The following is a 26,199-nucleotide window of genomic DNA, read 5'->3' as shown; positions in this document are numbered from 1 at the left end:
GGGGGGGGGGGGAGATCTTATTCTACTTCTAGCAAAAAGACGTTTTTCTTTTACCTTAATTATACTATCTTAGGAGCCCGCTATAACATATTGCAAAGGTTCAATACCGCTGTTTTGGTGGGGCGGCGCTGGGGAAGGAGGATTTGTTTCCGTGGGGCGGGCAGCGCTGGGGGGGGTTGTTTCGGCGGTGCTGGGGGTGGTTGTTTCGACGGGGAGGGCGGCACTGGGGGTGGGGTGTTGTGTTTCGAGGGGTCTGGCGGGGGGGTTCGGTGGGGCCAGGGGGGTTTCCGCCCTCAGCTATTTTCTTTGGAGTAATATGGCCCTCGCTGCTTTACGAGTTGTGCAGGCCTGTACTAGAGGGTCAGAGGCAGGAGAATAACTGGAGGTTAGGAACCACAAGTCAGATGCCAAGAGTCAAGCCTGGTCGGGATTCCAGGAAACCAAGCCACAGAGCAGGAAACACAAGGCATACTGTCCAGAACAGGGTGGAGCTTCCTGTTCCTCCTGCTGCCAGTGGACCAGTCAGCTGCTCTGGGATTCCACCAGTTGGACTTCAGGGTTGGAGCCTCACACTGGGGCGGGGTTTGGTGGGTCCCAGGTAAGCCATTGTCAGCAGGCTGCCAGATGGAGGATTGGAGTGTGGCTGCTCCCAGGAATCCTGCAGGCCTGGGTTCAAGACCTGTGGTAATGACAATAATACTATATGGGAAAAAGGAGTGATAAGACTAGAATAGAAACGTGCAGTAGTTCCAGTGCAAAAACCAGGCAAACTGTCAAAAACACACGAATTCAGAAACCAGGCAAACTCCACAGAAGTGGTGCCTGTAGACCTATCGCCCTTACAGCCTGCCTGGGTAAAAAGTATGGAGAGAATGATGAATGAAAGATTGGCTGCCTATTTGGAAAACAGTGGCATTGTAGATGAGGTGCAGAGTGGTTTTTGGAGAGGAAGATGCACCGTTGATCAAATTGTTAAATTAGAAGCTGTATGGGGCACAAAGGTTTTGTGATAGCTATCTTCATAGATATTGAAAAGTTTTATGACATGCTGTGGAAGGAAGGCTTGTTGTACCAAATAGGTGCACAAGGGATAAGGGGAGGAATATATGGGTGGATTAGAGAATTTTTGAGTAAAAAGACCAGGCAGGTCAGAGTTGGGAAAATTATGTCAAATATACAGTATGTAATGTTAAAAATGATACACCACGAGGAAGTGTTATCAGCCTGATCTTCTTTAATATAATAATAAATGATCTCCCAACATGAATAAGTGCCAGAGTAGGTGTCACTCTATTTGCAGATGATTGTGCTCTGTGGGTTAGGAGCAGGAATACTGAAGTGGGAGAAAAGAGAATCAACAAAGCATTACAAAAGACCTCTGACTGGGGAAATGCATGAGGTTTCAAGTTCTCCGTCACTAAAATCAAAGTATTGGTCTTTACGATACGGAAAAGGTTTTAATTTCTAGGGGTAATATTTAATGCTAAATTACTTTGGAAAGATCATATAGACTGTGTTAAAGATAAACATACAGGAAGTAGTAACCTGCTTATAAGTTTGGCTGGGACTGCTTGGGGGGCAGATAAGAAAACACTGTTGATAGTACACAGAGCTTTAATTGACCCAATTATTGACTATGACTGCCAAGCTTTTGGGTCAGCATCAAAATCAGAACTTAAAAAATTAGATTTAATATAAGCCCAGGCACTGCGAGTTGTATGCGGTTCATTTATTACTACACTCATATACACACTACAGGTAGCTTCTAGTGAAATGCCAGTTACTCTACAAATGAAACTACTGGACCTAACTTTCTGGGCCAAAAGTTAATGGCAATTGCAATGAGGAAAATACCAAACAAATACATGAGGCATGTTGAAAATTCGATAGGCGAATGATAGCCCATGATGTTAGAAATCCACATGACCAAGTTAAAGTGTGGAAGCAGAAGTTGAAAGGCAAGGAAAAGCTAAACAAAGTCAAAACTATTAGTCATGGGAAAATTAGTTATAGATGGAAAGTTGCATGTCCAAATGCGGATTTAGATTTATTTTATAAATTTAAGCATAAAAAAGAGACAGTAGGTAATAAAAATGAAGTGTACCAGTATATAAATGAAAATTAGTTGTTGTTTTTCCAAATATATACAGATGGATCCAAAAAAAGAAAAAACAGGAAGAGTAGGGGCAGCATATTGTATACCAAAAGTTGGCATTAGTACTTCTAACAGAAAATCTGATTTTATAGCTGTCATGACAGCCAAACTAGTAGTAATAATGCTAGCATTAAATCAGATCTGGGGTGTACTCCCAACAGAAGTGGTCATTCTTATTTTGTTTTTTACTCAGTCTGAGGTCTTATGATGATAAAAAAAGGTGTGTCCGTATGTAGAAGTGATTTAATCAATGAAATTATATTTCTAATGAAAGTTACTACAGATGAGGATACGTGTAGCATTAGCTTGGATCCCAGAGCATATTGGGATAACAGGGAATGAAAAGGCAGACAATGAAATGAAAGGACTGGCATAGAAATACCCTTGAGTAAACAGGAATTTAAAAGCCTAGTACAGAAAAACCTAAAAAAGGAATGGCAAAAATTTGGGATTAATGAAGAAAGCGGAAGAAGATTTTTTGAGTTGTGCCATACAGCTGAGGATAACAACATACATCAGAGACTGAGTAGAAAAAATGAAATAATTTAGTTTAGAGTACTAACTAGCTGTTGTGGCTTAAACAATTTTTTTTTTAATAAATAGACACAAAGATGGACTATGTGTACTCTGTAAGGTGGAAGAAACAATTGATCCCCTTTTATGGGTATGTACAGGCTTTGATAAAGACAGGGAAAAGCTTTCTGAGGAACTCAAACATCTTAAGGTAACAAAAGTTACATTATGTTATTTAGTAAAAATATCAGGGAAATGGAGTAATATTAGAAAGGCGTTTTACCTGAAAGACACAGGGTAGAGTGAGAGAATATAAACTGCTAAGTATTTAGGAATTAGAATTGGTGGTAGTTCTAGATTATTCAGTCAAGTCTGCTTCACCATTTAAAAAAAAAAGGATGACGACTCCCTCTGCGGCCACAGTTAAGAGTGCAGAGGGCCATAATTGGACCCCACTGCAAAAGAGGTTGAGTTTGTTAATTTTCAGGGGCAATTTTAAGGCCTGTCTGTTCAGTCAGTCTGTTTCCTGAGGAATGTGAATTGGGAAAGAAGGGTTATTTCTCCATTTTTGGGGGCGAGGAAGACTTGGGATTCACGTTTTTTTATTGGCACTTTATATAATTTGAAAGAGTAAACATAGCAATATCATTTTAAAGTATTAAGTAAGAACTGAAAATCATCAAATTGCATGTCTTTTATCTTCCCCTCTCCCCCCAGTATTTCTTTGCCAAAATTTGCATGTGCATATGTTTGGGAGGGAGTCTTATTTTAAAAACGTACCTTTACATTAGGTCAAAGAGAAATTTCAAGGCATTTGGTGGAACTTAAGAAGAGTGCTGCAGGTTTGTGTGCCTTGTATACTAGTCCACAGTGTGAAGCCGATGAAGAAGGGGTACAAAACTGGCAGCTGGGAGTACTAAATATAGGGGCTATACAAACATTTTCTTTTTGGTGCAGCGGGATAGAGTTTGGCATATGTCTATTTTGTTATTGTCTACAGCTGTCATTTGTCAGATTTCTACTGGCAGCCATTGTTTTCACCACTCATTTACTGTTGATCTCATTTTTTAAAAAAAGTCAATTCCATTGAGGTCTCTAGGAGGTAGTTTTTCAGTGTAAATACCCAGTGTATCTCACCTCTTTGTTGGCAACCAGCGTAATAGGCTGAAAAAGCAGCATCCCATTACATTTCATGGGCTTGAGTCTGACCTTGATTGTTGACATGTCTCAGAAAATTTTATTTTTGTATACATATATGTTGTGTGTCTGAGATTAGAATCTGTCCCTTTCTTTTAGTCTGTCTAAACATGATTGAAGTAAGAACATTTTAATCCTGTTGTTATATTGGGCTCAGATGATTATGGAAGTCTTAATGTGATGAAGAAAAGTAGAATATTACCTCATTTTGTTAATATGATTTTATATGTTTGACCTACTGAGCCTATTGACTATTTATTTTTGCTTCTCCTAAACAGCTATGCTTTCCAGAGGTTGATTCATCTTTTTTATGCAGTCACCCATCTGACTACACACTCATAAGTGTTACTAACACCTAGGTATATTGCCCTTTTCTGTGAGCTCTTCTCTGAGAGCACTGGGGTTTTAATTCTAATGTAATACTTTCTTTCTACTGATTCACCGTAGACTGCTGTGCATTGTTTCCCACCTGATACTGAGAACATAACATCCAATTAATTCATGGAGGAATAATGTATGCACCTGAGAATGCAAAGTCCCCGAGTCTCATTCAAAAAGGAAAATCACTTCCTCCGACAGCCCCTCCCAACATTCCATTCTGTGTCATAAAAATGAATCATTAAGGTCCTGCCTAATAACAAGAGGCTTTACACAAGATGCTGCACACACTTTTTTGCAATACAGCCTTAAATTGGTACCAGCTCTGTATACATTTATTACATCTGTTATTTGTCAAAATCTTTCTTTGTGGTGTGTAGATTCTATAAAGACAAAATTATTATGATGATAGCCCACATGTAAATGAAATGGTGAGAAAATAGTGGATTTTATCAGTCTCTCTCTCCTTGCGGTTCACTTGCTCCACAACCAGCTGTTCTAGACCAGTGCATGTAAGCCTTCCACCCCCATATCTCCACTATTCTGCCTGCTCCCTCCTACAGTGATGTGGGGTCAAGCACCCCAGAGGAACTGCTCAATATGTTGAGCTGGAGTAACTTCCTTGCTTGACCCCAGAGAAAAGATGGAGAGGTACAAGACTCAACTTACAGACTGGTAGTTAACCACTCGCTTCCCACCTCAAATCTTAATTGTGGGTTTCAGGTTCTCCCATGCTGAATCCTTGGAGACTGTTATTTTGTTCTGAGCAACTAATACATAAATAATAGTATTTGGAAATTGTTATTGAAAGATGTTCTCTATTTCTGGAAAGTAGCAGGAGGATCAACCTCTTCCTCCTTGGCTCTTGTCAGAGGATCTTTCTAGAAGGGTGCTCATCCTCCTTTCCTGATCATTATTTCTTCAGAGGAGGAAAGAGGCTACAAACCGATGGTTCATGTACTAGTTTTCCTGGCTGGCAAGAAGAGAGCTGTGAGCCAGAGAGATCTTGACATACTCGCTTCACAGCAACTTAAAATTCATCCCCTGCTAAGTAATAATATGTGAACCAGAAAAGACCCTTACCCCCATTTAAACGGTCTAATTGTTCAAGCACAGTGCATCCCCATGCACCGTCTTATATAGATGTGTATTTTGTAATTACTTAATATTAATCTACAAAGGATCCAGCTATCTTTCTAGTAGAGGACTCTGATTTAAAATATTATATATTTTTATATATACTCTAATACCAGAAATGAATGATCCTATGTCCTTGTAACTTCTCGGTGAGGATTGGCACACTTTTCTTCGCTGCATAGCAACAAGTCATAATTATCTGATTTTTTTTACGACAGTTGTGTTGATGATTAGGAGTAGGTGTGTTTGGGATCTGAGAACTGAGAAGACACATTATTTATAGACAGTGAAGAAAGAAAGGAGGAAAAAACTTTATAGTAATGTTGGAAAACATCCATTAGTGATGTATATACAGGGAAATATTTATGAGTCACCAGATTAGAAATATCTATTGTCTTGCATTGGCAGGAGGATAAATGGACTATCTGGCCTCCTAGGTCTTTTCCATCTCTAATTTCTGTGAGCCTATGGAAAGAAATACAGAAGCATTGATGGGAATAACAAACGATTACATTTATTTTGATGGAAATGGTTCATGACATGTGGCTCTGTTTTTTTTCCTTCCTAGCTGATAAATGCAGGAATTGTCAATACAGAACTTCTGAATATTTCATGCAATTTGTGAAGGTCTACAATCTACAGAGAAACAAATAGCAAAAAGATAAAACAATATCTTATATAGAGACACTTACAAAGTATAACATGATTATATTTATAGTAAAATAGCTGGATAAAAAATGTTAAAAGATTGTTTATTGAATTGCACATTTTTCCTTTCAGTCAAGGAGTATTGCAAAGTAATATTTCCGTATGAAGCACAGAATGAAGATGAACTAACAATCAAAGAAGGTGATATCGTCATACTTATCAATAAGGTAAAGGCAACATTTTCCTTTCATAAACCAGAATACAGCTTTCAAAACATATATATACATTTCCATGCTGGGCACCTAACTCCCTTTTGTGCCTTTGAAAATCTCCCTCTGAGCTCTTAAAACTATAGAGTTTTGTTAAAACAGGATAAAATAGGTGTCAGGAAGACCGGGTTTTTTTCTTCTTTTGCTTCAAAGTCTTATCTTGATAAGATTAAGCAAAGCACAGAGTTTGTGTTTTTATGAGTTTACAAGTGTGACTGGAGTCCCAGGGGAGCCAACTGAGGTCACTCAACTAGGGTGAACTGCAAAGAATGGGGCAGGCAATGCCCAAAGCTGGTGGATAGTCAAATACTTAGATTTACCAAAACAGCTTCTGTAACAACTCACTGGTTACCCAGAAGCCAACAACACAGTTTCTTTAAAGCAACCCAGCCTTAGGCCTCCACCCAAGGCAAATATGATGAGGATTATTGAAAATCTTATTCATCTTACAAAAAAGTTCTACCAATCCAAAGGATCTGACAGATTACCCTGCAGGTTAATGAATATTTCAGATCTTACCCAAATACACACTTACAGCCAATTCTTTTTAACTAAACTAAAATTTATTTAAAAAGAAGAGAGAGGGAGGATATTGGTTAAAACAGGGGTCCCCAACACGGCGCCCGCCAGGGCATTTATGTGCACCCGCCTCCTGACAAGGGAGCGCTTCCGCCGGACAACCCGCCACCAAGAAGCGCGGCTGCCGGACAACCAGCCGCCGAAATGCCGCCGAGAAGTGGCGTCATCGAGAAGCGTCGCCGCCGAAATGCCGCCAAGAAGCAGCAGCATTGTGGCGGCGGCGCTTCTTGGCGTTGCCCCTTCCCGGCGGCATTTCGGCAGCTGGTCATCCGGCGCCCGCCACACTCTTCTGGGAACATGAATATGCTATTTGGGGACCACTGGGTTAAAAGATCAGTATACATACACACATGAGTTCAGTTCTTGAGATTCAGATTCATAGCAGACATGTTGGGATTTATAGTTGCAAAGAGTTCTTTCAGAATTAGCTCATAGGTTATAGTCCAATGTTTGCATTCAGGGTGATTCCAGATTGGGATTCTGGAGATCTCAACCTTTCGACTCAAGTTTCCCCTGCATGAAGCATTAAGCAGGTCTGAGAAAAAGGATCAGGACCCAAGCCCTTTTTTATAGAGTTTTTTGACAGGTTGGAGTCCTTTGGTGAACAATAGGCAATTATGGAGACTTATTTCCTAAGCATCACCCGTAATTAGTTACCCAAATTAACACAAGGCAATTTATCCATTAGACAGTCTATCACAAACTTCAAAGAGACATATAGACAATTACATTATTGCACCCAAGATTCATCTAAATGTTAATATTTCCTTTTGATCTCTGAATCAATAGCTATAGTGACAGACAGGAACTGTCTGTTTACATGGCTAACATCTTAACAAGATATGAGTACACACATACAATTAGTATCACCTCTAATTTCTAACAATATAGGTTTGTATTTCAAAGTTCTAGCCAATCTACCATAGAATGGCCCTAATTATCATTTCTAACATGTCTTTACAGGTTGACTCTGGGTCAATTAGCCTGCAGGATGCTTAACCCTTTCTGGCCATGTGTTACACTTTGTATAAGCTTCATTGCAATTATATAACAGTGGTAGCAATAATGATTTGCATGGTTATATTTTAATTAGACAACGTCACAACAAGTAATTATAAAACTGTTTGATTTGCACCCAGTGACAAATCAGCATAACCCAAATAAGCCATGGGTTGGTTCCTTTTCCAAATGCAACAGCCTTGGGAGTAGATGGGAAGGATAGTAAATGTACACATGCACAACAACATCAGTGAAGTGCTATATGTCCAGTTTGGGTGGGTTGCTAGTGTTTTTGTTGTGGTTTTCTTTGCTTTGGAGTTTTTTGGTGGTTTGGTTGGGGTTTTAGTTTGTTTTTATTTTTATTTTAGTAAGTACGTGCTTTTACTAAATGGCAAGCATGTGGTAATTGAATTTAAAAACAAAACAAACAAAACCCCCAAAGACAATGGGTCAAAATGGTGTTACACACACATACACACACACACACACAGTCACTCTCTCACACTCATTGGCTTAATATGATTACACATGTGTAATAAAGCGCCCAATTTCATTAATATACTAAATATACATGGTTAAAATTTGAGTTAGAGAACTGTATTCTACTTCTGTAGAATCAGCCAAAATTCTAGCTTTATAGTAAGTGAAAAGTTTTTTTGTTTTTTTTTTTGTTTGTTTTTACATAAAAGTTTGTATGTCTGTGAACATTTGCAGATTATTGGCTTAGCTCTCTATGCTGGCAAGTATGACAAAAAATTGGTCAGATTATTTAAAAATATTCTGAATTTGGGCTGTCAAGCGATTAAAAAAATTAATCATGCGATTAAACAACAATAGAATACCATTCATTTAAATATTTTTGGATGTCTTCTACAGAATACAAAGTGTATAGTGCTCACTTTATTTTTTATTACAAATATTTGCACTGTAAAAAGCAAAAGAAATGGTATTTTTCAATTCACCTCATACAAGTACTGTAGTGCAATCTCTTTATCGTGAAAGTTGAATTTAGAAATGTAGATTTATGTACAAAAAATAACTGCATTGAAAAGTAAAACAATGTAAAACTTTAGAGCCTACAAGTCCACTCAGTCTTACTTCAGCCAATCACTCAGACAAACAAACTTGGTTACAATTTGCAGGAGATAATGCTGCCTGCTTCTTGTTTACAATGTCACCTGAAAGTGAGAACAGGCGCTTGCATGGCACTGTTGTAGCCAGCATCACAAGATATTTACGTGCCAGATGCACTAAAGATTCATATGTCCCTTCGTGCTTCAACCACCATTCCATAGGACGTGCATCCATGCTGATGATGGGTTCTGCTCGATAACGATCCAAAGCAGAGCGGACTGATGCATGTTCATGTTCATCATCTGAGTCAGATGCCACCAGCAGAAGGTTGATTTTCTTTTTTGGTGGTTTGGGTTCTGTAGTTTCCGCATCGGAGTGTTGCTCTTTTAAGGCTTCTGAAAGCATGCTCAACACCTTGTCCCTCTCAGATTTTGGAAGGTACTTCCGGTTCTTAAACCTTGGGTTGAGTGCTGTAGCTATTTTTAGAAATCTCCATTGGTATCTTCTTTGTGTTTTGTCAAATCTGCTCTGAAAGTGTTCTTAAAACAAACATGTGCTTGGTCATCATCCGAGATTGCTATACCATGAAATAAATGGCAGAATGCGGGTAAAACAGAGCCAAAGACATACAGTTCTCCCCCAAGGAGTTCAGTCACAAATTTAATTAATGCATTATTTTTTAATGAGCGTCATCAGCATGGAAGCATATCCTCTGGAATGGTGGCTGAAGCATGAAGGGGCATATGAATGTTTAGCATATCTGGCACACAAATACCTTGCAATGCCAGCTACAAAAGTGCCATACGAACACCTGTTCTCACTTTCAGGTGACACTGTGAATAAGAAGAGGGCAGCATTATCTCCTGTACATGTAAACAAACTTGTTTGTCTTAACGATTGGCTGAACAAGAAGTAGGACTGAGTGGACTTGTAGAGTCTAAACTTTTACATTGTTTTGTTTTTGAGAGCCATTATGTTACAGAAAAAAATCTACATTTGTAAGTTGCAGTTTCATGATAAAGAGATTGCACTACAGTACTTGTATGAGGTGAATTGAAACATACTATTTCTTTTGTTTCAGTGCAAATATTTGTAATAAAATAATAATATAAAGTGAGCACTGTACACTTTGTATTCTGTGTTGTAATAGAAATCAATATATTTGAAAATGTAGAAAAACATCTGAAAATGTTTAATAAATTTCAATTGGTATTCTATTGTTTAACAGTGTGATTAATCACAATTAATTATTTTAATCACGATTAATTTTTTTGAGTTAATCGCATGAGTTAACTCCAATTAATTGACAGCCCTATTCTGAATATAAATATATTTAATGAGTCAGTATACATATTGAAAGAAAACCAGATCCAGTGTCTCAAAACTGAACGCTCGTTTGTCTCTGTCCTTTCTCTGTTGCTAACATATTTAATATTTATCCAGCTTTCATGGTGAGTCCATGTGTTAATTTTCCATCAGGTTGTATCACAGCTTATGGTGGGGAGCCTAAACAGATAATGGATAGGATAGGTGAGCAGCTAATACACAGTTAATTTAACAAGTATAAATAAGTAGGACATGTAAAATATGCTCAAGTTACTCCTCAAGTGTGGCTGTGGAAGTTTCTGACGGGCATCATGACAGTGACCCGAATGTGAAGAGGATGGGAACTTCGCAGATAATGCCCTCACTTAAGCAGGAAAAAAACCCATAGGGAAAGGTTTAAAACACTAGAGATAATCTAAACCTTCACAGACATGCAGCTGTTACACGTGTGCCTACCTGCCAAGAGCACGTGTGGAGTTTCACTTCAGTGGATTGTAACTTTTTATTCCCGTCTTCCCCTTTAGTCTCTGTCAAAATAAGGAAAACCTATTGTTTTGCAAAACAAATTCAGTCCTGTTATCCTTTTGTTCCAATTGTATACATAGTCTTTCCTGATGGATGCACAGAGATATTACAAGAATTGTTATGCTGGAGATGAATCTTGCATGCTGTGTAGAGAATTGATTTCTAAGTGTAAGGTGAATCTGAAATAGGTTGAGCATGTTTTCTTCTGAGGAGTCTGGTGGCACGACTACCCCTCTGATACTTTTCTTCTTAGATTTATCAGGACATTTGGTATATAAGAAATACAATAATATCATTAGTTTGTTTACTAACCAATAGCAGAATCGGAGTACTATAATGGTTTCCAAATTACTTATGTATAGTTGCTAACAAAGATGAATTTGCATACTTGGATGAAAAATTAAACATAAGCCTTGCTAATTTTGGATCTCTTTATTTTTCTTTTAAAAATTTAATTTGAAATTAATAAGTTGTTCATGCAGAGGAGCTGTTTTCTCGCAATATTCCTCTTCATCCTGCTTGAAAATCCATTGTGACATCAGTCATACCTTGAAACTGAAGTCATGATCTATCCCTTTTATTCACTTATCAACCAAAGGAATACAATGTCCTACTAGTTTATCCCATTGTGATCATTTGGAGGAGAACAGAGATGTTATTCATGAATACGTTTTTTGAAGGACATAATTGTTTACACTTTGCTTAATGAACTTTCTTCTTTAGAATGTTTTTTCAATAAAATAAAGTAAATAATTATTCAGATAATAAAATGTTAATTGAGGTTAGTAAATATTAATTGGGGAAAATGAAATTTGTTTTGTTCCATGTTGACTAAAGGTAGTAAACACGAGTCACTGCTGTATTTGAAAGACCACTTTTTCTGGAATTTGATTCTTTATTGTTCCATTAGCTTTATAACTTTTGGTTTTTTAAATCAATTTAGTATCCCTATTTAGTATCTGTTAGTTCATCTGGCCTTCAATGAAACTATTTCTGACTGGATAGAGGCTTTCACTGAGGTCATTTTTAAAGATTTCCATTACCAAATAGAAGTTGCTTTAAATGTTGTGGCTTGTACTCTTTACTTTGTTGACCAAGCCTTTGTTTTAACTCCAGTGAGGTGTCTGATCTCCAGGCAAGGACATCAGAGTCTTACTCCCAATATTTCTTCTAGATATTTCTTTATGTAAAACCAGAGATAGCTGCAGTTGTACTATTGAGCCAGAACTACTGGATTTCATATTCATCCCTTCTTTCCCACCCCCATAGCCTTGACGAATGTATCTTTCTTTGATAATAGCTGAGTTGATGATTTGACTGGCCTGATCAATTCTCCCAAACCTGTAACCAGCAACTTCTCTCTGGGTATTGCAGTATTTCCCAATATTCTCTAATCTGATATCATGCAAGATAAATTGCAGAGATTTTGGTTAATTATATTTTTTCTTTTTTTCTGTGGATTCTCACAAGCCTTTTATAATTAATTGTTCATTGACCATGTCCTTAGCGAGTGGAGACACTCAGTGCAAAAGTGCTTAGCACTCCTCCATAGTTCATGCTTTTGTGCTTTGTCTGAACTGTACCCTAGTATCTGAGATAGATATTGAAGAAGCTATTGCTTACCCAGTAGTCATCCTCCAGATCTCTGGACCCAGCCTGAACATAAACTATAGAATTTAGTTTCTAGGACAGAATTCAAGTGGATGGTTCAGGATCTTTGCAATAGGAGTCTCGAAACAGGTGGCGCTCCCTCTCTGCTCTTAATGTAATATACATACCCTGTATTTTGTCCAAACCTAGCCCCCCACTCCTGGACTTCTCGGATAATTCAAAGAACAACACAAATGCAAACCTAAACTTTCTGTCTATCATGGCTTTTCCTAAAGAGATCTCTCTGTCCTAGAAACTAAGTCACTCTGCCTAAAGAATCCCCCTCATATCCAGGGTGGAGTTAATAGTCACATCTGCCACAGTGAGTCAGCAGGACTTAATCAGCATCCTTATACAAGGTTCTCCTTCAAGTAGAGGCAGCCATGTATTCTATATGGGTACACGTCCCCCTCGCAGCAGAGATAGAGAACTTTGCCTAGCAGAACCTGTAGGGTCAGTGCTCACGCTCTGCAGCTGCAACCCCTCCCCATGCCATATAAAGGTGCTGCCTCCCTGACTCCCTCAGTTCCTTCTCACCACCCATGGCCTTAGAGTCGGAGCTCTGTGTGGTGTCTTCACCTCACACTTTCATCTCAGTTTCTGAGAACTCTTCTTTGTATATAGTAGTAGTAATATCTTTAGGGTTAGGTAAGTGTTAGTTTAGTGTTAGCTAGAGGAGTTGGCTGCCCTGTGCAATGCCATCAGCAGGAGTCAAGCATTGTCCGTTGTGGAGGGAGTCACCCCAACAGCGACTCCGGCACCAGGTGTTTGTTGTGCAAGGGACACATTAAAGAGAGGTGCTCCATCTGCAAGTCATTCACAGAGAGAACCCTGGTGGCAAGAGACTTGCCATTGAAGCAGCACCTTCTGGAACAGGCCATGAGGCATGCTTCGGCATGGAGGTCCTCCTCTGATCAGCAGTTGCCTTCGGACCTGGCAAGCAATGCCTCTCCGCATTCAGGCTCTGGCGTTTCCCCCAAGAGGATAAGGGGTCGGTCACCCTCCTCTATTGTGGCAAGGAAAAGGTCCCATAGAATGAACCAGAACCATTCCAGGGCTTGCAGAGACTTCTCCTCCACTTCTAAGAGGAGTGATGACCAACACCATACTGCCTCTGGCATGTAGAATGGAGCAGGTCCGTCCAACCGCTGCCTGGTACCATGCTGAGAGCAGCAGGGGCCCATACCGTTGACTTTGGTTCTGGCCATGGGGTGTCTGTTGAGTCAGGTATCGACGATAGCAGCAGCAGTGCCAACTATCTCCATGCTGAAGGCATACCTGGTAGCATCAGACCTGGTTTGCCGCTCAGTCCTGGACTCTCCACTGGTTCAGGAGTTCTCCGGTGCTATAGCATCTACCAAATCATCCTCCATTGTGCCCTTGGCACCTTCTGGCTGTGTTGCAGAGCATCGGCCCTGTAGCTCATGCCACCTGGGCCACAGACTATGGAGTCGAGGCCAGGCCCAGCATCGAAGGCCCCTTCGGAACTGTCGTTTTCTTGGTGGCAGATGCCATCTCAAATGCAGTACCGGCCTTGGCGCCAATGCCTCCCCAGTACCAAGTGGGAGTGTCTCTTATTCAGTGCCAATTCTCCACTGCTCTCCGGCACCAGTGCCGCCTCCTTATTGTGCTTCAGATGACTCTAACTGGTTGTTTGCCCCATTGGTGCTGGCTCCCCCTTTGTCACCACAGGAGGTCTGGGATTCTTCAAGATCCAGATCAGGATCGTCCTCACCTCCTCACCAGAGAAGTGCCAGGGATCGCCCTCAGATCACTATCAGTATTGAGATTGGCATCTGTCCTGCAGTAGGAACAGAGGTTCTTGGCCCAGGGCCTACTAGATACCAATTCTTATTTGTATGCCCAGTGGCCTCCTTGGAAATCCTGGGATGCTCCTTGGTCTCTGAGGTCCTGCTCTTCTATTTCCTCCAGAGGAAGATCACCAGTCCCGTCAGTGACTCCTGTGACCACTGAATCTGTTCCTTCTGACCAGATCCTGTGGTACAAGAGCAGGATCCATTGTTGATGCTGCAAACTACCTTGTCCTCCCCAGGTGTGCTGGAATCGTCCTCTCTGTTGGTGATCAGAACCTCCTGCCACCTTGGGTATCCAGGCAGAATTCCTCCAGGAGAATATGCATAAACTCCTGGATGTTTTCCAACCATCAGCTCCAGGGATAGTTGGCCTACCAATAAATGAGGCTCTCCTGGACCTGCAAAGGCTCTCTGAAATACCCCAGCTTCATTGCCCTCTATGGCAAAACATTCGGAGAAACTATACTTCATTTCCATGAGGGTTTGAGATTTTCTATTCCTGCCTAGCCCCCAACTCCCTGGTGGTGACAGCAGCAAATGACAGAGCTCAGAAGGGCAGGTATAAATCTATACCCAAAGACAAAGAGTCAAAGAGGATGGAATTGATGGGGAGAAAGATTTATACCTCCTCTTCCCTGGAGAAGTGCATTGCAAACCAGCAGGCGTTGCTCTCCAGATATGACTTTGTTAACAGGTTGGCCAGGTCTGAGTTCATGAACAAGTTCCACCCTCCGTCCCCTCTGCACTGGAGTCTGCACTTCTGATGTTTGGTGCAAAGGAACTGAAGGCTGTGTCTCCCTGATCGCCTATATGGCCAGGGGAGGGGCTATGGCTGCAGGGCATGAGGGCCAGGCAAAGTTTTCTGGCTCCGGTGAGGCAAACCCACATAAAACACATGTCTTCATCACATCTCAAAGAACGACAGTTACAGTCAGGTAACATTTTTTTTCCCAGCAGCTTCTACCATGCTGAACCAATGGAAACCTTGCCATCCCATTACAAAGCCTCTCCAAGCTCTCAATATTAATCTAGAAGTACATGTTCTGTAGGTTCTGCTTTCTGTGGTTGGGCACATAAGAAGTGAACATGCTGACCCTCTCCAGTTGTCTAGACCCAAGTGGCCTACACAGGTGGTTTTGTAGAGAGAGACTTGAAGAGTGGATTGAGTTTTCTCTCTAGCAACAGACTACAATAAAATAACAAGTTTAAGGAACAGGCACTTTTTCAATCTTCTGTGAACTTTCTGCTTTTATCTAACCTCTTCTTGTATAAAGTCAGTTGTACTTGAACATTTTCAGAAGTCTCTGACTCAAAGAATTGTCGGGTTCATATTTTACTTAGGAGAGAATATTGGCAAAAACATGGACAGAAATGTCAAAGTGACAAACAAGGAGAGAACAAAGAAAGGAGGAGTTAGGACAGAATTTCTAATGAAAAAAATTGTTACAGCACACTGGGTGCCTTTTAAAAACATAAGGTTATTGTAGTGTTTGTGGTAGTTTCCTACTCTTAAGTATAAGGGATAACTTAAATATGTTAAATGGTCAGTTATTAAGGATGCCAATATACATATACATTTGCTGTCTATAGGGCATCCACAGATGACACTGTAACTTTTTTGGATAGTTCTTCTACCGGTAATAACACAATTTCCTGTTCAGTTAACTTTTGGGAGCTGGGGGTGAAAATTGCATCTCACTTGGAAATAAGTTGGGAAAATTAACTTTTGTGAACTTTAAAAAATAGTATGAGAGGTTTATCAAGCCTCATACTTGTCAGCCTTTGCAGTTCCTACCAACCCTGCAGGAATTCTCATGAGTCTAATAGATGGAGGCTAATATATATTTCATTCATTGTTATTTACCTACATTGAAAACATTTGCTTGTTTACCCTTCTTCACTTTTGCCAAATTCTAGAATTTACAGAGTAGAAATAAAGGCTGTTCATAAAGAATAAAGGTTCCATATCATAAGTATTAAAATGAAAATAATAGGAAACAGGTACAGCATAACACCTGGCTGACAGAGGTAAGCCAGGAAACAAGATATCTGACTCATATATGAAAATATGTTGCTCATTGCAATACATTAATAAAACATTCTTCTCTGGCTATCAGAAAAGAGAGTGGTGGGGGGTAGTCAATCAAGTTTAACTCAGTAGAGGCATTTTTACAAGTTCCCGCTCTAATGCTGACCCTGGGGACAAGAAGAACATAAGAAGACACCATGTTTCACGGTCTCTCTCTTGTTAAATTAGTTACAGGAATCTATTTTTCAAGATTCTCATACAACTTCCTGATGTAGAAAGTGAACTAGTGAAATGTTTGTTCAGGATTTTGGCAAGCTTCATTTGCTTTCTCAGACCATGTCAAAGTTTTCCTCCACTGAATTTATATCTTGATTGCAGTCTTATCTTTACCTTTCACCTCTTCAACAACAACAAAAATCATACCTTTTAGTAACTTAATTGGGCTCTGAAATGGTATCTGTTCAGGAGATAGATCCTCTTTTATACTGAAAGAGAACACATTTCTCCAAAAATATCACATTTTAAAGACATGGTGTGATTTGTTGGAATACCTGCAATATAGCTACTAAGCATGTCCCCCCATCAATCTAGTGCTAATGAAGTTGTTGACCCCTTTAGTCTTCCTAGCTATGTTACGTTATGTTTTAGAACAGAGTTATAATTTTCATAGCTCTTGGGACATTTTCCTTTAATATTTATAAACGTGAAAAAGATAAGATCACTTAATTTGAGGCAGGCCGTACAAATATAATGATTTACTAGCAGAAAAAATATGAATTCCAAATATTAATAATAACTATACTACCCAACTTTCAACAGTTCCACCAAGGAGCCTTTTTGTTCACAAGAACTACTAAGTGAACTCTGGTATATATCATCTCTAATAAATATTTTCCCCTATGATACACTACATACAGGGCTGGCTCCAGGGTTTTGGCCTCCCCAAGCAGCCAAAAAAAAAAAAAAAAAAACCCGCCCCCCCGCCCCGCCGCGGGGGTGAGGGACCGTCCGCTGAATTGCCGCCGAATAGCTGGACCTGCCGCCCCTCTCCGGAGTGGCCGCTCCAAGCACCTGCTTGCCAAGCTGGTGCCTGGAGCCGGCCCTGACTACATAAGACTCTGGGGATATCAGAGGTTTATAGAAAATAAACTGTTTAAGAAAGGACAGCCCAACAGCTATGCAGTCCATTTGATGAGAGATTCTTTTTGCAAGGATGCAAAGGATTTAATTTCTCTACATCAATCTCTACAGAGCTCCAAGCAATAAAGAACACGTGGTCAAGTATTCCGCATCATTCTTATTTTGAAAAATGAAAGACAACATCATCGTTTAATTATACAAACATACAAGGAAAAATGAAATTCAGAATCTAGAGCACATCATCTCTGATTCTCCTAGAGATTCCAAGACCTGACAACAGATGGGTGATCTGCAACTTTCCCTTTTAAAACCTCTGATCTATTCATTCTTGTCCAGGAGGTAGTGGACTAGAGGGCCTTCCTGTAGCTGTGAGACTTCTAAGAAGAACTGGATTAGGTGTGAGTTGTGGAGGAAGCAGCTGCTCTCATGGATGTGCAAGGCTGCTATAGGAACGAAATGGGGAATTGCTGTTGTACCAGCATCTTGCCAGTTAACTGAGGCCATGGGAAGCAGAGGAGGGAACAGGAAAAAGATGGTGTGCTGGAGAGAGAGGGTGATACTTGATATTGCCAGTAGATCTCATCACACTGAGCATGCGACCAGTTCACTGAGTTTTACAGGTGGAAAATTTTTCCTCCTAATTTTTAAGATCAGTCTGATTTTTTTTATTGTCATTTTTTGTGGGCTGTCCATAAACTTACAGATGTTTGACACCCCAGAATGATTGAGACATTGACACATTAAATAAAATAGTATAAGCCAACCGGTGGATAATAGACTATGGTTTCAGTCTCAAGAAGTTATAAGAACTGTCTTTAAGAACTACTTTTATCTCCCTGTTGATTTCCAGAATTCTCAACTTCCTGAAAAAGTTCACACTGATAATCACATAATGAAGTCATACTAAGTATAACTGATTGGCCGGGAAGACACTGGTTTCCAGAGCAGAAAAAATAATATAGTAATTACAGGGTTCTTTCTTTTTCTTTTGAAAGAAAGAGTTCCCTTTCCAGACTGTCTCTCTAGTAATTCAATTTTTTTCTTTCTCTGACAGATATAGCTGATGAGGGACACTTCTTATTTAATAAAAAAGTTTGTTTGATACAGTAATTTAAGAAAATTCAAGTCAACCAGAAAAAAAAAACATAATTTATTACAGTAAATAGAAACTATTTTCAATTTTCTCTTAAAGTAGCCACTACCAAAATGCCTTTTTATTTGCAATAAATGTTCACTCACAAATGCCATCATTCTGGGTTTCAATAATTTGAGCATGTGCAACAGCAGTAAGGTGAGCATCAAATAACATCATATTTCATGGAAGAATTCAAGAACCGTAGTCTTTAAAGAATATCATTAGTCCTCTTTCTGAGTTCTAAAGGCCCTTACAAGTTTTCCTTTGGGGCTTTATGAGTATTCCCATTGTGGAAAACAAGACGTTAAAAGAACTTCATGAATCCTTTTAAATTCTCTCTTCAAAGAGCTATAAAATAATTCTGTAGATCTTGGATGAGACCTTATCTTTCTGCATATGATAGATAATTTTATTTTGAATTAAACTTCTGATGAGCTAGGTGAAAATAAGTCTGCTTATAGCTAAGCGTTTCATTTCGTACTCACTCGATAAGGGCAAAATCCTGTAGCCTAAGGACTGAAAGATTTGAACCAGAAGGAACAGAAAGTGCTCGCATTGTACCATATCTGAACTGATGATTTTAGGTGTTTGTAGAATCAGGCCCTTGGAAAATGTTCCTCTGTGGCAAATATTTGAGGCAGAATCCTAGTTATCATATAAAAGAAGCATGATTGCTTAACCACTGTACCTTATAAATTATCTAAAATGGATGATATACTTAAGAAAAAAGGAATGAGCTCATAGAATAGGTTCTTTTTCTAAAATACATTAATTTACTGAGAGGAAAAATAAGCTGTTAGTAACTGTCTATCAATTGTCTCCTCTTCCTTTCAGTTGTTGTGGTGATTATACTTGCCCTAGATTTTTTTTACACTTGGATTATTTCCATATCTTGTGACTTTCCATTGACTGGTTTGACTAAAAATAAAGCACCAAACTAGGTCTTCCTTGAGATGGGGCTGATGAAATATTCATGTAACCTAATGCATCTCAAGTTGTACTGCTGCGATCAGAAGTGTTAGTGAAATAGTCATTTTCTGAATGACACACTTGAGTAAATGTTTAAGACTGAATTAATTACAGGTGATGGAATAAATGACACTTCCTTTTCTTACTTGACAATATATGTATAAAAGTTGTTTATTAAACATTCACTAAAATTAAGTTCATGAATCTTTGACTCCTTTCTCCTTGTTCTCATCCTCCTGTTCCCATCCTACTAAGTTAGGCTTGCATTGACTCTAGTGTATTACAGGGCTAGACCAGTGTCTTGCAATTAAAAGATCATATTGTTGATGGAAAGATAAGAATGTGAATTTTGGCAAATGGAAGTGCAGGCCACAGCTGTGAGAGTGAGGTAACAAGTTGTCGCATACATACAGTGATTAAGATTTGCTTCTTTTAATACTGGCTATTAAGGTTTGTTTGCTAAGCTAAAAACTAAACTAAAATTATGCAGTGATAACTCACTTATTTTAAAATTTTAAAATAAAAAAGGAAAAGATCAGAAGTCCCTGCAAAGCACCGCCTGTTGACATGGCTAACCACATGGCATGCAGTGACTATTGATTAGTATGCAAAACTTTTTCATTTCACTGAATGTCATCCTTCCCTTTATGGTGGTCTGTTTGTTTCATCCACCATTGCACCTTGTCACCATAAATCCAAGACAGTAAGATCTTTAGAATAGGGAATCCATTTTTATTTCACATTTGCACAGCAGCTAGCACAGTGAAGTCCTGATCCCACGGTACTACTATGATATAAATAAAAACAGAGTTAAATAATCCTACAGATGTGTTCTAATAGACTCATTCTAGGTTTTGTAATAGATTATTTTTTATATAAAAATATTGTTGATGCACATGAGTGTTGTATAGGCCCAACAGAGAGAGAAAATATAGGTGTTATCAGAACCACCTCAGGTTTGTTGTCTATTCTGGTTTTATTTAGAATATGGACACTAATTGCACAGGTTCTATGAGTTGAGATGCATCTATTTCCCTGTGATAGTCTGTTTTCTGCTGAGTGAACATTGCAAGTGAATCTCTAGGAAAAATTGTTTTGTTCAGTGAACATGATCATTTTTGCTGCATGTGCAATATTTCATCAAAGCATGTCAAATTTGTTACCGATTATCTGATTATTTAAATTCATAGTTTAAGGCCAGGAGGGACAGTTAGATCCATCTAGTCTGATCTCCTGCAATCACATTTCACTCAGTTACCTCTGTACTGAGCCCAGTAACTTGTGTTTGACTAAAGCATATCTTTCAGAAAGGCATCCAGTCTTGATTTCAAGACATCAGGAGATGGAGAATCCACCATTTCCCTTGGTAGTTTGTTCCAATGGTTAATCACTCTCACTGTTTAAAAAACGTCATGCCGTATTTCTAATTTCAGTTTGTGTAGCTTCAGCTTCCAGTATTGGTTCTTGTTATGTCTTTCTTCGTTAGATTAAAGAGCCCGTCTGTACCTTGTATTTTCTCCTCGTGAGGGTAATTATATACTGCAGTGGTTCCCAAACTGGGGTTCGCGAAATGTTACAGTGGGTTCTTGGGAAAAAATTCCCTAATGGCGGACAGAGCTGTCCCTAGGGACCCTGGGCAGCACGGGGCCGGAGCCCCTGGACTTCCAAGAGCTAAGCAAATCAAAGCAAGTGCATCTAGCACACTGAGGAGATTTAAACTTCAAGACTCCTTATAAGAAATGGGAAGGGAGGTGGATATTTTTTGCTGTTTTTAAAATTAAATAGCTAGTATTGTTTTAAAAATTATTATGAAGAACAAATTTAAGCTTTGTTGTAACATGCACTGTTTGCCTGGACTGCTCAAGACCTGAATGCTTGTGTAGGAGGAACTCTTTGAGTTGGCTTCTTAAATACCTTATTCAAAGTGATACAAGCTATGAAAGTGAGATCTTGGAAGAGTGTTGCCATTTTCATAATGTAATAAAAATACTGTAATGATAAATAATAATAAATAGTGTGTAATAAGCATGTCATAAAAACAAATTTTATATTTCCAAGATCACTGCTTTTATAATTTATACTCAGGTAAAAGAGAAAATCCCTGGAAATATTCATTTTTAGGAGGGGGTCCGCGAGACTTGACATTTTAGTGAAAGGGGTTCACAGGTTGTTAAAGTTTGGGCACCACTGATACACTGTAATCAAATCACCTCTGACTCTTCTTTTTGACAAGCTTAGCAGATTGAGCGCTTTAAGTTTCTCACTGTAAGGCATTTTCTCCAGCCCTCAAATCATTCTTTATGGCTCTTTTTTGCACCCTCTCCAATTTTCAACATCCTTTTAAAAAAGTGGACACCAGAACTGGACACAGCATTCCAGTATCAATCTCACCAATGCCATATACAAAGGTGAAATCCCCTCCTGCTTATACTCATTACTCCTTAGTATTTTTTTAAACCAGACTTCTAGTTTAGGAACCACTTCATTCCTCCCCTGCCTTCCCCCTTCCCCCCCCCCAATTCTGATGTAATGGCATAAAGGGTCAGTAATGGGGAAAGACCTAATGTTTTACTGTACAAGATTTCACAATCTATTGCTATGGCTTCCAATAAAAACTACAGCTTCTGGTTATCCTGAATTGGCACAGATCACATAACACGTTCCCACTGGCTTGGAAGAGAAGTGTAGCCACTACTGTAATATTGTCCCCCTTTTTATATCTGCTTCAGATATGACTTCCACAGTTTACTCCATTATTTTATACTCTTCTGTATAACGTTGAGATTTAAACTCTTTGTAATAGGGCCGTGGGGCTCATGCATGCAGCAATGTGTGCCTGCTACAGTCCTTGGGCCTTTAAAGCTGGGAGCTGTAGGTGCCTGCTCTTAGTCGTGTTCTGTACAAGAAATCAGTTGAAGGTTTCCTACCTCTTAAGTAGGGGAGCAGACAGAAGAGACCCAGAGCCAGAGAAGGGCCCGGGAGGGGGCTTTGTGTACCTGTTAGGCAGAAGGCCTGAGCAGGGGGACAACAGCAGGGAGCAGGAGCTGGCCTGTGGGGAAGTCTCAGCTGAGGTGAGCTATGGAGCCTGGGAAGGAGAACAGTGAACAGTTACCAAGAAGGGTTGCTAAAAGGAAAGGGTGTGTCTTCTCCCCTCCCAGTTGGCAGAAGTAGGGAAAACCTCAGGTGATTAGTGGTTTTGAGTTTATTGGCCCTTCTGTTGTATCTTCTGTAATTTAAATAAAGCCAATGCTGTGGAGAGGCTCTTGGACTAGATTATTGTGAGATCTTTCTTCTACCTTCCCAGCTGGTGAGTTTCCCAGTTGGTTTAGGCTCTTGCTAATTTTTAACTGAGGTTGTATTTAAGAATCCTAGATTACCTACTGAATTAAACTAATTGTAGCTCCTCTTCTGTAAAGAACTTTAACAAATACATGTACATTGCCTCAAGAAGTTCTCAATCCCAGTAACTAAGTGTTATGACTAATGATGGTTGATCCCTTTGAATGTGAGTCTCGGATACCACAGGATGGGTGCAGTATAAAAATTTGGATGGATATTTTTCTTAAATATTTTATATAGTTGCACAAATATTTATTAAGATTCTAGAATCAAATATTTTGAAATACAGTTGTATATTGTACATTCTAAATTTAAAATACAAATCCAATTGTGAGGATAAAATTCTCTACACCTGGCTTCAGAAGTATTCTGTGAATTGTGGGGAGAAAATTCTCCTAAATATCCTGGGCCAGATCTTCAGCAAGTATAAATCCACATAGCTCTATTGACTTCACTGACACCCATTTACATTAGTTGAGGATCTGGTGCTACATTATTTGTCTATGTCCTTTTTACATTTTTCAAAATTATTATTTATTTGTATTAGAGCATCTGTGAGCCCTAGTCATGGACCAGGACCACTTTGTGTTAGGCGCTGTACAAACAGAGAACAAAAAGACAGTTCCTGCCCAAAGAGCTTACATTCCTGCACAATTATTAATATTTCTGCATCTTTAATATTTGTTTTCATTGAAAATTCTCATTGCCTACATTAAAAGGTAGCCATTGACTTAACGAGTTACTTAACGAATAAAAGTTTCCTTTCATATCCTGTATATATACTTCACATCCTGTACATATATTTTTGTAGTAGTGCCAGGGACTGTGTTTAAAAATTGTGCTACCTGTTTTATAGGTCTGCTCCTGCTCTTTGTAGTCAGGACTTTTGGCCTTGATTCAGCAATTCACTATTTATGTATGAAGCAGTGACTTCACTTGGGCTCTGTGTGGATGCAGTGAATTGCAGGTTCAGAGTTTGGTTTGTGATTTGACTTTTATTATGTCTTCAATCCTCAAATTAAGAGGTCTTTTAAAAATCTACACTTACTGATAATTTCTGGAAAAGTGTTAACACACTTGTCCTAAGGCTAAAATTTTCAAAACTCAAATTTGGTGGTTTTGCTTTTGTAAATTATGGGGTTGGCTCTCAATTGTGGCGGGAAATGCAAGAGAGAGACTTAAAATTATGGTAGTAATAATTTAATATGTAGCTGCCAGATACAGATGACACATGAAAGCTCTCTGTACTAAAAATGTAAGACACATTCATGACTCTTCCTAATAAGGTGGTTTTACAAGTTCAGTGTCTTTCTTGATGTATCTACTTTACAAAAGCAGAAGGAAAACAGACATTTTTAACATACACTTTTCAAGAGCAGGAAAATATTTTGTGAGAGCCCTTCTGCAGGGAACGAGACATTGTGTTGAAGATTTCTATCATTTCTTTCAGAATCTCTAGGTTCCTACTATTCAGGGTTTTATTTTCCAAAAGACTCCACTGTTTTGCTATGTCTCACTGCATAATTAGTTTGAGTCGTTTATATTTTTCACTGTGTAATTTAGCTTGCTAATTATCTGGATGTTTTTATGTGTAATTAAATTTATTTATAAAATCTTAGGTTTAAAAAAAGTCTTATAGGGTACATTTTTCCAAAAATGCTAACAGTATAAGAAAGTTCATCTGTTTGCGTGGGCAAAAAGCCCGTTTATTGGAGTATTCAGAAAACTTGACCATATAAAACCCCAGCATGTGTGCACACATTCAGCAGCTACATTTTCAGAGGAGCTGCTGTGTTCCACTGGTCTCAACAGTGCTCTCTAGAACAGTTATAACTGTCCACTTGCCAGTCCCTCTATGCCAAGCAACTTTTGGGGAAATCCTAACAGGCAGAAGCAGTAACTAGCAGTTGATGTCTTAACTATAGCCTCACTAGGATGTAATTATACATTTAAAAGGTCACTATACACACTTACCTACCAGCTCGGAAATACAAGAGCCATGCTGAGTAAAAGAGCAATCTTTGTAAATTGCTCTATGCATCTGCAGTGATAAGATATTGCTATAGCTTTACATACATACATTACTCCTGGGGGGAGTCTGCGTGACTGCGCACCCGCACAACCCCACCCCCGAATTCCTGTGCTGCTGTGCAGAAAACAGCAGGGAAGCCGCGCCAGGGGCGAGAGGGAATGTGTGCAGTTTGAGGGGGGATTGCTCCCTCCAAACAGAGGTGGGGCATGAAGGGGCACATGGGGTTACATGCCCCTACCCCCCCTCATTTCTGCAAGCGCAGCGCTGCCCAGCTGAAGGAGGCTGTGTCTGGGCTCCTCTGCCTCTACATCTGAACACCACTTCCTGGGTCCTAGTGCCAGTCATGCTCCCTTCTGTGTGCTTGGAGCCTTCCTGTTTTCTGTGCAACAGTGAGTGCCCTTGGTGGGGCTGGGTAAGGGAAGGGGGGTGAAGGGTTGAGGGGAAGAGTCAGTGGGGAAGGAAGGAGGGGTGGAACAGGGCAGGCGGAGGAGAATGTGGGAGTGTGGGGGGATGGGGAAGAAAAGGGGATAGGGGAATCAATGGGGTGAAGTGGCATCCTGGCATGCAGCATCCCCTCGGCAGCAGCTGGGGGCCATTAAGCAGGCCCATCGAACCCTCACCCTGACAAGCCCTACCCCCCTAAATCTGGACCCCTCTGACGAGCCCCCCACACCCAGACTCCCACCCCACTGATTCCCAACCAGCTGCACCTGGACCCTCACACCATCAAGACCCACTCCTCCAACACCTGGACGCCCCCAATGAGCCCCCAGATCCCCCTTGCTGAGTCCCAACCATCTTCACCTGGATCCCTTGCAGAGTCCCATTGCCCCTGCACCCGAACCCCCCAACGACCCCCTGTGCATCCAGATCTCCCAATGAGCTGCCCGCACCCAGATTGCCCCACACAGAAACGTCTCACCCCACACCTGGATCCCCCCACACTAAGCTCTTCCACACTTGGATCCTGCTAGGCTAAGCCTGGCCACCCACACCTGGTGCAGAGGGGCAAGACCCCAGGGTGTTTCTGGGGCAGGCCCAGCTCTTACACTGTGTCAGGGTCAGGTGCAGCCTCACTGCTAAGTCCCTGTATTGGGGGCTTTAGGATGATCTCCCACCTCAGTGCAGCCAGTGGCCTGTGCTCCCCATGCTGTGCTGAAACCACATTTATTTATTGACAAATAAAATATGCAGAATTTTAAAATATTGTGTGCAGAATTTTTAATTTTTGGTGCAGAATTTTTAATGTTTTGGTGCAGAATTCCCTCAGGAGTAATACATACATATATGA

The 26,199-nt window shown here is 39.9% G+C and overlaps 1 protein-coding gene across 3 annotated transcripts in view; it reads left to right on the top strand.

Moving 5' to 3' along the window:
• Window positions 1-26,199, top strand: part of LOC113406240 (SH3 domain-containing kinase-binding protein 1-like) — a 378,903-nt gene that overhangs the window by 293,344 nt on the left and 59,360 nt on the right. For all 3 annotated transcript variants that reach the window (XM_026649807.1, XM_026649810.1, XM_026649809.1), the window contains one exon: window positions 6,161-6,255. In XM_026649807.1, coding sequence (XP_026505592.1) covers window positions 6,161-6,255 — 95 coding nt within the window. The remainder of the gene's footprint in view (window positions 1-6,160; window positions 6,256-26,199) is intronic.

This window comes from Terrapene carolina, unplaced genomic scaffold (genome assembly GCF_002925995.2).
Source record: "Terrapene carolina triunguis isolate 2854851 unplaced genomic scaffold, T_m_triunguis-2.0 Scaffold23, whole genome shotgun sequence".
NCBI lineage: Eukaryota > Metazoa > Chordata > Testudines > Emydidae > Terrapene > Terrapene triunguis.
The sequence above is the reverse complement of the archived record's forward strand: the minus strand, read 5'-3'. Positions and strand labels throughout refer to the sequence as shown.